General features: G+C 32.0%; 1 protein-coding gene across 1 annotated transcript in view; it reads left to right on the forward strand.

Annotated features, from left to right (window-relative positions):
- The window catches only part of Ccdc7 (coiled-coil domain containing 7), a 106,159-nt gene that overhangs the window by 43,051 nt on the left and 49,731 nt on the right, over positions 1-13,377 (forward strand). The window contains exons 8-9 of the mRNA XM_026405166.2: positions 9,109-9,173; positions 10,261-10,317. Coding sequence (XP_026260951.2) covers positions 9,109-9,173; positions 10,261-10,317 — 122 coding nt within the window. The remainder of the gene's footprint in view (positions 1-9,108; positions 9,174-10,260; positions 10,318-13,377) is intronic.

Below are 13,377 nucleotides of genomic sequence, written 5' to 3' on the forward strand. Positions count from 1 at the left end.
ACAAATTTAGGAAAGGATCAGGATACAAAATAAACATACAAAAATAGCTTTTCTATATACTGATCATGAATTCACTGAAAAGCAATTATAAAAACATTCCATTTACAATAACCTGGTAACCCAATAAAAATGCTGTTATGATTTGGATTTGAAATTTTTCCCCCAGGAAATCATTTGTTGAAAGTGTGTCCTCAATGCAGGAAGATTCAGAGATGGAGCTTTCAGGCAATGACTGGATCGTGGGGGTTGTAATCTCATCAGTGGATTAATCCATTTTTAATGGACTACTAAATTGTAGGTATATAGGCTGCTAAGGCCTGGGTAGAGACAAAGCAGGTGCCCACAATTAATAGTGGTGAATTTCAGAGATCAGGTCTTAGAGGCAAGGCAGTTTAGGCACTGAGCAGAGGTAAGGGGAAAAGGGGGCCCTTAGAATGGTTCCTGCTGCCTGCTGACACTAGAGGGAAACATGGCAGGAAGTTGCACTAGTGCTAAGGCTCCTAGAGAGACAGTCTCCCAAACATGGGGCTGACATGGAGAAAAGCTACCTGAATATCCAGTGGCATGGAGGTATGAATTCCCAGATTTTGGCTGCAGCTGGCAGAAAGCCATGACAAGATGGTGCTCAAGTCCCCAGAAAGTGTAAAGGAAAAGTGCCCAGGCCATTGCTACAGCTAGCTGGAAGTCAGTTAAGGCAGACATTTCCCTGCAACAAAAAGCATTGGCCCCAGCCTGACTCTTACCCACAAATGTTGAGTGATAGGACACTGTTTGGATACTGGTTGAATCCTGCCTCAGACACAATCATAAAAGGGAATTGGCACCTGATCTTTATAACTGGGGCAGTGGAAATGAGAACCCACATGAACCAACTAAGGCCCTATAATCAGTAGCAATGACCTCAGTGAGCTCCATAGACCAGGGGAATTGTTTCTGCATCACAGATTACCTGCAGAGAATCTATAACCAAGGAAAGAACCCTGTTTTTCCGGGGGTGAGGGGGGTGGAGGTACAAGAAAACCTACAGCAATCATAACCACAGACCAGAGGCTGCACCCTGAACCTCTTAACGTGATAAAAACAACCAACAGACACAACACTACACCCTCTGAGCAATTAGCCACAGGACCCTGAGCTGACAAGCTAGAACCCACCTGTGGAAGGTCCATAGCAACTAGGGGAGTGGCACCTGTGCCCCAGCACCTCTGGAAGGATCCAAGATAAAAAGTGATGGACATCTTCTAAAAGTCCCAAATCCTAATGATTCAACAATTCAATAATAATTTTCCTCCCCTTGGCATTAACTCTTATGTGAACTTTGATCATATGTTACTTATTATCTTGATTGTTAAGTTATCCTCATAGGTAACATTGTACCATCAACCTATGTGAATATTTATTATAATGGTTTAAAGTATTAATTGGAATCATATTATCCTTGTCTTTTGTCTTTTAGCCCTAATCATACTTTCTCCTCACTCCCTCTCATACTGTGTGCTACTACCTCAAATACTTCTCATCTCCATTTTTATGCTTTTTAGCTCAGTCTGTATCATTTTAGTTTTTCTTTTTCTCAATCTTTTTGCCCAATCTCTTCATCCTCCCTTTAGCCTTCATGTAATATTATAGTAAGTAACTTTGCTATATATAATAACTGATTGTTCAACCTATTCCTGAATCCTAATACAAGTTTATACCTAAATTACAGGAACAATGGCAGACAATATCAAAAAGTTTTTTACATTTGATAAGGTTGAGTAATATGTGACTTGGCTCTTAAGTTAATAGGCTTCAGTGGCATCTCCCAAAATGGACCTGATATTGGAATCAACAGAGGCCACACATTGAGTTAAACTATCAATACCTGGATATCCATACAATCTAGGGCTTATAAGGAAAGATGCACTCATAAAGTAGTCCCTCACTTAAAAGAAGCAATAACAATTCCAATAGATGGGTAGACATAATTGTTATATGAAAAAGCAAGGGAATAAACCACTTCAAACAGACTAACACTTTAACAACTGACTCCATCTACAGTATACTGGAGGAAATGTCAGAGAAAGAATTTAGAAAGTTTATATCAAACTGTTCAATTAGTTAAAAGAAGATGTAAGGAGTGAAATTAGAAAATATAGGAAGGTGAAGATCACTTCAAAAAAAAAGAGATTCTGCAAAAGAACCAAATGGAAATCCTGGAAAGGACAGACTTAATAAACCAAATTAAATATGTAGAAGTATCATAAAGTAAAATATTTTAAGCTGAATCCAACAAAATAAAATATTTTGAACATGGCTTAAAATAACTTCTAGTAGATAATTTTTTCTAATAAATATGAGTAATTAATTGTTCCTAAGGAGTAAGAAAGTATTAAAAGAAAATTCCAAACACACACACACAAAATTAAATGGAAACTTCATAAATAGATTAGACTACTTTGCAGATAAATTTTAGGCCTCAAGACAAACCATATAACCTCAAAGATAAAATTGACCATAAAGAAAATATGTTAAGTGACCATGATAAGAATATTCAAGAAATCTGGGATAACACCAAGAGACCAAAATTAAACATTATTGAGGTTGATGAAGGTTCTAAAATATAAACTAAATGGATACAAATGAGATAATATTGGAAAATGTTCTAAACCTTAGGAATGAGCTGGAAATTCAAATATAAGAGGTGTATAGGACCCCAAATTTACAAAATACCAATAGATCTACTCCAAGACACATTATAATGAAAATACCTAGTATATAGAATAAGAATAGAATTCTAAAAACTACAAGAGAAAAGCAGCTGCTCACATTTTGAGACAAACCAATTTGGATTTCAAATAATTTTTCAACCCAGACCTTAAAAGACAAGAGGGCTTGCAATACTGTGTCCTATGCTCTGAAAGAAAATGCATGCCAACCAAGACTACTATATCCAGCAAAATTAAGCTTTAGAATTGAAAATGACATAAAACTTTTCATGATAAATAGAACCTAAAAGAATTCATAGCCATAAAGCCTATACTACAAAATATATTCAATGAAATATTTCATAAAGAAGAAATGAAAAATAAGAATGAAAACCAGCACAGGGCTGCATTACCCTAGAAGTTAGTCAGTTGAAGGAGAAACAAGTCTGAATTAAACATAAGAAATAAATCAAAATGACAGAACATAAAAATCATTTCTCTGTAATAACATTAAATGTAAAAGTAAGCTATTCAATCAAAAGACATAGATTGGAAGATTGGATTAAAAAACAAGACCCAACATTATGTTGTTTGCAAGAGACCTTACAAAGGCATCTAGAGATTTAAGGTGAGAAGATGGGAAAAGCTATACCATGCAAATTGTACTCATAAATAAGTAGAGGTAGTCATTCTCATATTAGACAAAGTAGATTTCAAGAGAAAATTAATCAGAAGAGACAAAAGTAACTTCATGCTACCTTTAAGAGAATAATCCAACAAGAAGATATAATGATTATAAATATTTATGCCCCAAACAATAGTGCACCTACATACATAAAACAAACTCTTGTCAATATTATGGCATTATGTAAAAATGTGAATGTGTAACTGATGTGATTCTGCAATCTGTATTTGGGGTAAAAATGGGAGTTCATAACTCACTTGAAACTAATGTTTGAAATATGATATGTCAAGAGCTTTGTAAGGTTTTGAACAACCAATAAAAATAAAAAATAAAAAAAAAGAATCAAACAGTAGTACTGGGTGACTTTAGCACACCTCTCTTACCACTAGATTATCCAGCATTATTATCCAAATGGACCTGATAGACACTCATAGAATATTTTATTCATCAAGTCACCTTCTCAGCAGCTCATGGAACATTCAATAAAATAGATCATATTTTAGGTCATAAAATAAATCTTAGCAATAAACCAAACAACAACTGAAAAATAGAGAAAATTCCTTGTAACTTATCAGTGCATAATGGAATAAAATTAGAAATCAATTACAAGGAAAAAATTGAAACCACTCTAGCACCTGAAGACTAAATAATTCACTTTTGAATGATGAATAAATAGCAGAAAAAATTGGGTGAAATAAAATTGTTACTAACAATGAGCATAGTGATACAACATATCAAAATATGACAATTTGAAAGCAGTTTTAAGAGGAAAGTCTGTAGCACTGAGTTCATATATTAAAAAATTAGAAAGGTACCAAATAAATTCTATTACATTATACCTCAAAGACCCAGAAAAAGAAGAAAAAACCAACACCAAAGTCAGCAGAAAAAAAGGAAATAATAAGTAGAGCCAAAATCAATGAAATAAAGAATGAAAATATACAAAAGATCAATGAAACAAAGAATTTTAAAAAGGATTTGTAAGAATGGTAAACCCCTTGCTAAATTAACTAAATTAAAGAGAGAATATTCAAAATTAGAGATGAAAAATAAAATATCACTCCAGACACTACTGAAATTCAGAGTATTATCAGAGACTATTTTGAAAATTTATACTCCAATAAGCTAGAAAACCTTGAAGATATTGACAAATTCATGAAACATATGACCTACCCAAGTTTACTATGAGGATATAGAAAACCTAAAAAGATCAATATCAAGTAATGAAACTGAAGCAGCTATCAAAAGCCTTTCGACAAAGAAAAGTCCAGGACTGGATGGATTCTTAGTCAAGTGCTACCAAACCTTTAAAGAAGAACTGACCCTCCTCAAATATTCATGAAATAGAAAAGAAGGGATCATTGAAAAATTAATTCTATGAAATCAGTATCACCCTGATATGAAAACTAGACAAAGATACCTCAAAGAAAAAAAAAAACTTCAGGCTCATATTCTTGATGAATACAGATTCAAAAATTCTTAATAAAACATTGGCACACCATATACAAGAACACATTGAAAAGATAGTGCACAATAATCAAGTGGATTTTATTCCAAAGATGCATGGATAGTTCAGCATATGCAAATAAAGAAATGAAACCACTCTAGCACCTGGAGACTAAATAATTCACTTTTGAATGACGAATGGATAGCAGAAAAAATTGGGTGGGTATACATAGAACTAAAAAACCTGACACCAATAAGTGTAATTAACCACATAAATAGACTTTAAGGACAAAAACCACATGATTATTTCAATAGATACATTAAAAATATTTGACAAAATGCAACACACATTTATTTTTAAGACCCTAGAGAAACTAGAAATAGAAATTACCTCAACATTGTAAAGACCATATGTGACTAACCCAAAGCCAAAAATATACTGAATGGATAAAAACTAAAAGCATTTCCTCTAAAAAAGGAAGAAGACAATACAGTACTCTCTAACCAGTCCCATTCAGTATCTGTCTTGAGACTCTAGATCAATCAGCAAGAGAAGGAAATTAAAAGGATATGAATTGTAAAGGAAGAGCTCAAATTATCTATTTGCTGATGACATGATCCTTTATTTAGAAGACCCCCCCAAATTCCACCATTAGACTTCTAGAGCTGATAAACAAATTTAGTAAAATAGCAGGATACAAGATCAACATACATAAATCGATCACTTTCATATTCTGCAATAATGTGCTGAAAAAGAAATTAAAACTATTCATTCATGACAACCTCAGAAAATACTTGGAAATAAATTTTACAAAGGATGTCAAGGATCTCTGTGATTAAAAATATAGAACACTTAAAAATGAAATTGAAGAAGGCCTCAGAAGATGGAAAATTCTCCCATGTTCTTGGATAGGCAGAATTAATATTATTAAAATGGCCACATTATCAAAAGCATTATACAGATTCAATGAAATTACCATCAAAATACCAATGACATTATTCACAGAACTAGAAAAATTAATTTAAAAATTCATTTGGAAAAGTAAGAGACCCAGGATAGCCAAAGCAATTATAAGGAAAAAAAAATGATGTTGGAGGCATTGCAATTCCAGATCTCAAAAATATACTACAGAGGTACAGTAACTAAAACAGCATGGTACTAGCACCAAAACCAACATGAAGAACACAGGAATAGAAGGAATAAATACAGAGATAAACCTCCATAAATTATCAAAAACACTTGTGGGAGAAAAGACAGCATTTTCAATGATTGATGCTGGAAAAAACTTGAAATCCTTATGTAGAATAATGAAACATGGCCTCTCATCCTACACAAAAGTCAACTGAAAATGGATTGAAGACTCAGAAATTAGACCAGAAGCTCTGCAAATGCTAGATTAAAATGTAGGCCCAACACTCCAACATGTTGGCATAGGCACCAACTTCTAAATTGCAAGAAAACAAAAAATCAATAAATGGCATGACATCAAATTGAAAAGCTTCTGTATAGCAAAGGAAACAAAAGCATGGGGAAACAGACTACAGAATGGGAGAAAATTTTTGCGACCTTCTCCTAGGATAGGGTATCATTAATATCCAGAGTATATAAAGAACTCAAAAATCTGACATCAAACCCCCAAATAACCTGATTGAAAAATAGTCAAAAGAAAAAAACACTTCTTTTTTAAAATATTTTTTTAGTTGTAGATGGACACAATACCTTTATTTTATTTATTTTTATGTGGTGCTGAGAATCGAACCCCGTGCCCCATACATGGGAGGCAAGTGCTCTGACACTGAGCCAAAATCTCAGCCCATAAATAGACACTTCTTAAAAGAAGGAATACAATTGGTTAGAAAAATAGATGAAGAAATGTTCAATATCTCCATCACTTGGGGAAATGCAAATCAAAACTACATTGAAATTTCATCTCACTCTAATCAGAATGGCAATTATCAAGAATATATTGGCAAGGATGTGGAGGGAAATGTACACTCATACATTGTTGCTGGGGCTTCAAATTAGTGCAACCACTCTAGAAAGCAGTATGAAAATTTCTCAAAAAAATAGAAATGTACTATCATATGATCCATCTATTCCACTCCTTGGTATATTATCCAAAAGATATATACCAAGGAGTCATACCATAGGGATGCAGCCATATCAATGTCTATAGCAGCACAATTCACAATAGCAAAACTATGGAACCAATCAAGTGTCCTTCAACAAATGAATGGATAAAGAAAATGTTACACACACACACACACACACACACACACACATACACACACACACACAAAGAGAAAGAGAAAAGAGAATGTTAGTCATTAAAAAGAATGAAATTATGGCATTTGCTAGTAAATGGATGGAAATGAAGACTATTATGCTAATAAGACTCAGAATGCCAAATGTTGAATGTTTTCTATGATTTTCAGAAGCTAGCCCAAAATAAGGGGAATAAATAGAAAAAATAAAGGAAGGAATAGAGGGAGGGAGGGAAAAGGGAAGATTCCATCAAAATAGAAGAAAGATCAGTGGCCTAGATGAAGGGGACTAAGGGAGGAGGGAGAAGGAATGACATAAGAGAAGAACAGTAGAATGAAGCTGACCTAACGTTTCTATGTACATACATGAATAAAACACAGTGAATCTTTCCCTCAGGTGTATCCAAAAGACATTAACTTTTAAAAAAAGCTTAAAGTAATACAAATATCAGTGGAGTAGGGGGAAAGGAATAGGGGGAGGAAGGGAGAGAGAGAAATACCAGGGACTAATTACAGCAAATTATATTCCATGCTTTTATAATATGTCAAGATGGATACTAATGTTATATCCAATAAAAACAAAATTAACTCAAAAAGCATAAAAGTTCTTTTACTGTATTTTTCCTCTGCACACACAAAAATGTACAAATAGTAAAAATTTCTGCAGAGGATATGGAGAAAAAGAACACTATTACACTGTTGGTGGGATTGTAAATTAGTACAGCCTCTATGGAAATTAGTATGGAAGTTTCTCAAAAGATTAGGAATGGAATGACCATATGACTCAGCTATACCACTGCTTGGTACTTATACTTAAAGTCATCATATTACTGTGATACATATTTACTGGTGTTTAAAACAGCACAATTCACAATAGCCAAACTATGGAACCAGCCTAAGAGTCCATCAGTAGATGAATGGATAAAGAAAATGTGCTATATATACAGAATAGAGTTTTATTTAGCCATAAGGAAAAATGAAATTATGTAATTTACAGAAAAATGGGTAGAACTAGAGACCATTGTGTTAATATTAAAAATTATACAGCCAACTTAAAAGTTAATTTTCAAACAACAGTTGAAAGCATACTTAAAACCCTTTGTACTTTGAATTGTTAAAATAAGAATGCATAATTAGAAGGCATTATTTATCATGCAATTACTTTATTGGTTTCTTTGTATTAATTAACAAGGAATGAAAAGAATATTACTTTGGGTTAGCTGCCATGAGAATTGCAAAACTAGACTCTTGGTTTAGAGGCTCAGGTATATTCACTTGAGTTATTTATTATTAGGCATGACATTAGTGTCAGTCTATATGTTAATATACGTACTTGACATTTAATGATCTGGTATATGTTAATTTTGGGGGTGTTACTGGATATTGAACTCGGAGGCACTTGACCACTGAGACACATACTCAGCTCTTTTAAAAATATTTAGAAACAGGGTCTCACTGAGTTCTTTAGGGCCTTGCTGAGTTGCTGAGGCTGGCTTTGAATTCACCATTTGCCTTCCTCAGCCTCCTGAGCCGCTGGTATTACAGGTGTATACTATATTTTACTAACCACATGTATAATTTCATGTGATCATCATAACCATTTTATAATAAAGGTATTATACCACAGTTTACTAGATAAAAAATAAGTTTTTACTCCAGGTCACATAATAACTAAGTAGGTAAAACAGGTTTGGGGCAGATAGTCTCACTTCAAAACTTGTACTCTTAATTCACCTTTACAAAAAAAACCCTAATGTTTTACCCAATTTATTTTTGTTATTTATATTGTTGAAATAATTATATTAATGGAATATATACAACTTATAGAATTATAGAATTTCAGTTTCATACTTTTAAAATGCTTATTACTAATTTACCTTAATAACTGAACAAAGGTTAAAGAACATGTCACTTTTATTTTACAAATTTCTTATGTTTAGACTGTATATTCTAATTCTTATGGGATATATTTAAACTCTTATTCTTTGACATATTAAAATGTTTTATTTGTTGAAACTTCAACAGAGATAATAAAGAAAATCAACTAATATCAGTGGAAAGTTGTGAAAACATACAGCAGAAAATTGAAGGTGATAATATTTTTTACATGTTTAGCTTTTATAGGGTTTCCTAAAAATATTTTATACATTTTCAGCCTTTACAGGGTTTCCTAGATATACTAACATTTTGAGATTTTCAATTAAAAATTGAGAGCTATAAAATCTTACAACAGTAAATTTAAAAACTATTCAATACTGGGTTTGGAATACAGTCCAAGTTTATATTCTAGATTCTGGGAAAATACTAAATGAATAGTATATATATTTTTTGTTGTCCGCATGAAAAATCACATCTTACAGGAACACAAACCTGGTATGCATCATTTTAATATAGAATAATGCATTAAAAAGTATGTGTAATTTGCAGTGAGTCCACAAAAAAGGAAGGATTTGTTTAACCTGAGGCATTAGGAAGAGTTTATTAAAATTTAAAGGAAGATATTTGGTGTTTTAAGAAATAACAATAGTTTGAATAAACAGCATGAATAAAGAATTACAACTGAATTGGTATAAAGTGACAGACAGGGTTAAGGTAGGGAAGAAGGCCTAGACATAGAAGGATCATGTACTGTGCTAAAGTGCTTGGACTTTTTTCATATGTAATAGGAATTTATTGAAGATTTTTTTTGGCAGAGAAGTGACATTGTTGATTTAATTTTAGAGAAATGATTTAGCCATATTGGAGGAGCTAGATTTGGGATTGGGAGTAAGGGAAGTTTTTATTGTATCTTAGATGTGTGATAAATACCTACATTAGAACACTACTAAAAGGGAAGGAAAGGGACAAATTTGAGAAATATTTAGTTGATATAAGGAAAAACTTGGTAATTAAATATGAAAGGAAGGGAGTTTAGATAATGATGTTACTATCAACTCATAGAAATGAATATGAGAGGGAAAATAAGTTTTAATGAGAAAATGATGAATTTGTAATAAATTTTTACATATTTTTTATATACTACCATTTATTGCCTGATTGGAAGGATCCATAGTGTTGGCAGTTATTACTTTTTCTTTCCCTTGTATAAATTGTTAAAACTATAACATCTAAAGTCAATTAGCACATATGATTTCTATTTAAAATTTATAATGACTGGTACACTTTTAATTCTTTCAGAATTCATAAAAACCCACTCAGTAGAAGAAGTTTTAGATACTTCTGAAACCGAAACACGTAAGTTGCTATTAAGCATCATTGTGTTAATAGCCTTTTCAAATACATTTATTTCTATAATTTAAAGTAATAATTATTAGGGTAACAACACAGATTCCCTGAAGTTAACTGCCATATAATTGAGCTGGCTGTCAAGGACATATTGAAATTCTTAGATGAGGCTGCTATTACCAAAATTGATTGAGTTTTGAGGAGAGCCATGCAGATTCTTGGAATGGAGGTTTTGATTGTGGTTATAACATGCCACTGAAGAGTCAGCAGGCCTTTAAGTTGGTACAGTGATAAATTTAAGACATGGTTTATAGATTTCAATATTAGGAATTATATATCATCTCAAATATACTAATTCTTTGCCACTGAGAACTTGTCAGTTCATGAAGATAGTAGCCAGAACATGTATGAAATTCATGACTATTATCAAGAGAAAGGAGAAATTATTTTGTTTATGTATTAATACTGAAGAGAATTTTGAAACAATAATGTAATATACCTCATGGAATATAATTTAGAAGTAGAAATAAAATTAGTTGGAAGAAATTGCTGGTAATTTTTCATTTTTCAGCATTACCTTTAAACCCGAGTATTGCTGTGTTTAAATAAAGAAATCTACACATTCTTTAGTATTCCCACTTTTTATGGAGAATTTTGATCCAAGAGAACTCTGAACGTTTTGGGTGTGTGTGTGTGTGTGTGTGTGTGTGTGTAGGAAGGTATCTAGAACTTTAGAATGGATAACAAACACCTCCTTCTGCATCAAAAGTAATCCATTGCACATCTTTAGTGTTCTCTGAGCTCTTGAAGCTTATTCTCAATCTATTTGATTGACTTTTCCCTCTAATAGTGTGCCCCATGAATTTTAGCTAACTTGAACTCCACAACTACTGAACTTTGACTCTTACATTCAAGGAGACCAGTAGGCTCTGTTTGACTTACTCTTATACTGTGGCCTGGAAATTCCAGTTAGTAAGTTATTAGGGCCCTTTGTTTTTCTGTATTTATTGTTTTCCAGTTTCTGAATTCTATGTTTCATTTTAAATATATTTTTTGTCTAGGATTTTGTGGTTTAAGTTGGAAGGGTAATTCTGGTCCCTAATACTATATCATGGAAGAATGCAGAAGTCTCTGTGCCCATTTATAGGGTATTCAAACACATCTTCCAACCATAAAGTCAAATTTTAAAGGATCAAATATGGTATAAATTTTTTCTCCGTGGTTTTTGAGGGAAGCAGAGGACAAGGTTACATTGAAAAATATGGTAAAGACCCTTTTTAAAATTTCTAAGTATGTTTTCCTATGGCAGTTGCTTCAACCTCTGGGATAAAGCAGAATAAATCTAGTTTCTTTCAATGTTGTTATGTTTCACTTGTTTACTCTCATTTTCTTTCTTTCTTTTCTTTTTTTTAACCTTCTTTTATCATCTTTGGCCAAAATTTAGTCCCTCTGTCCCTTCCCATTTCTATATTCTATCAGCATTGTGCTGTATTGTTTTTTAATTTTCAGACCACAGTTTTATCTTTGTGTTGTTTTGTTTAATATTAATAGACAATTTTAGAGAAGTTTTATATTTTATATTTGTAGAAAAATTGAGCAGAAAGTACTGAGTTCCCATTAACCCATTTTCTTTGCACAAAGTTCTCTCTCCTAATATTTTGCGTAAGCGTGATACATTTGTTATGATCAATGAAGTGATTTTAATATATATTGTTAATTAAGTCCATAGCTTACATAGGATACTTTTCTGTGTTGGAGAGTTCTCTAGGTTTTGATAAACATATTGAAATATATCCACCATTATAGTTTCACACAGAATGGTTTCAGTGCCCTAAAATCCCCTGTTTTCTACCTATCTTTTCATCTCTCTCTCCATTCACTTGAGTCTCTGGCAACCCCTAATCTTTTTATTAAATTTTCAAGAAGGTAGCATGTTTGCAATTATATTTATAGTCTTTCTTTTACTTCATAATATACATTTAAAGTTCTTCCATGTCTTTTTGTAGTTTGATAACTCATTTTGCTTCACTTCTATGCTGTTTGATAGTATTTTTGCATTTGTGTTCACCAGGGATATTGGCTTGTAATTTAGTAAAATACTGTAAAATAGTATTCTCTTTTTGTAATGAACTTCTCTGGTTTTCATATCAGGATAAGACTCATAATTTGGAAGTACTCCCACCTCTTCAGTATTTTGTCTATTGTAATGCCCATCATTAAGGATTGTCATTCCTTGATTAAGAACCTATAGAGTGAATTGTATTGAATGATTTTGAGTGAATAAAGCATTGAAAAAGGCAAAAAAAGGATTATATTTGTTCTTTAAAATTTGAGTAAAATTAGTCTGTGAAATTATTATGTCCTAACATTTCTTTGATGGAAGATTTTCTTACTCATTAATCGGTCTCTTCAAATATTCTACTTCTACATGATTCAATTATAGTAGGTGTATAGAGATTATTCATTCCTTTCAGATTACCCAACTTTTAGGTATATAATTATTCATAGTAGTCTTTTAGGATCCTAGGTATTTTTGTGGTAACAGTTATAGTGTTTCCTCTTTCTTTTTTGATGATATTTGAGTCTTCTTTTTCCTGGTTAAGTTTTATTAATTTTGTTTGTCTTTTTTTTTAACAAAAGAATCTCTATATCATTTATTTCTGTGCTGATCTTTTATTTTCTTCCTTTTATGACTTTGGGCTTAGTTTTTTTTTTAATTATTTGAGTTAAAATGATGATTTATCTGAGATCTTTTTTTCTTTTTTATGTAAGCTTTTATTTTACTAAAGCTTTTCTCTTAGTACTACTTTTTCTATATTTCATTAGTTTTGGTATATTGTATTTTCATTTTTGTTTGAAGATTTTAAAAAATTTTCCTTTGAAATTTCTTTTGAATCATTATTCAGGAGAGTAGTGTTTAAGTTCCACATTTGTGGATTTTTTAGTTTTTCTTTCATTATTGATATCTAGTTTCATATCATTGTGGTTAGGAAATATTTATGTTTTAATTTTAATCCTCTTAAAATTACTAAGACTTATTCAACATGGTGGCACACAATTGTAGTTCTA

This window comes from Urocitellus parryii, chromosome 9, assembly GCF_045843805.1.
Source record: "Urocitellus parryii isolate mUroPar1 chromosome 9, mUroPar1.hap1, whole genome shotgun sequence".
Taxonomy (NCBI): domain Eukaryota; kingdom Metazoa; phylum Chordata; class Mammalia; order Rodentia; family Sciuridae; genus Urocitellus; species Urocitellus parryii.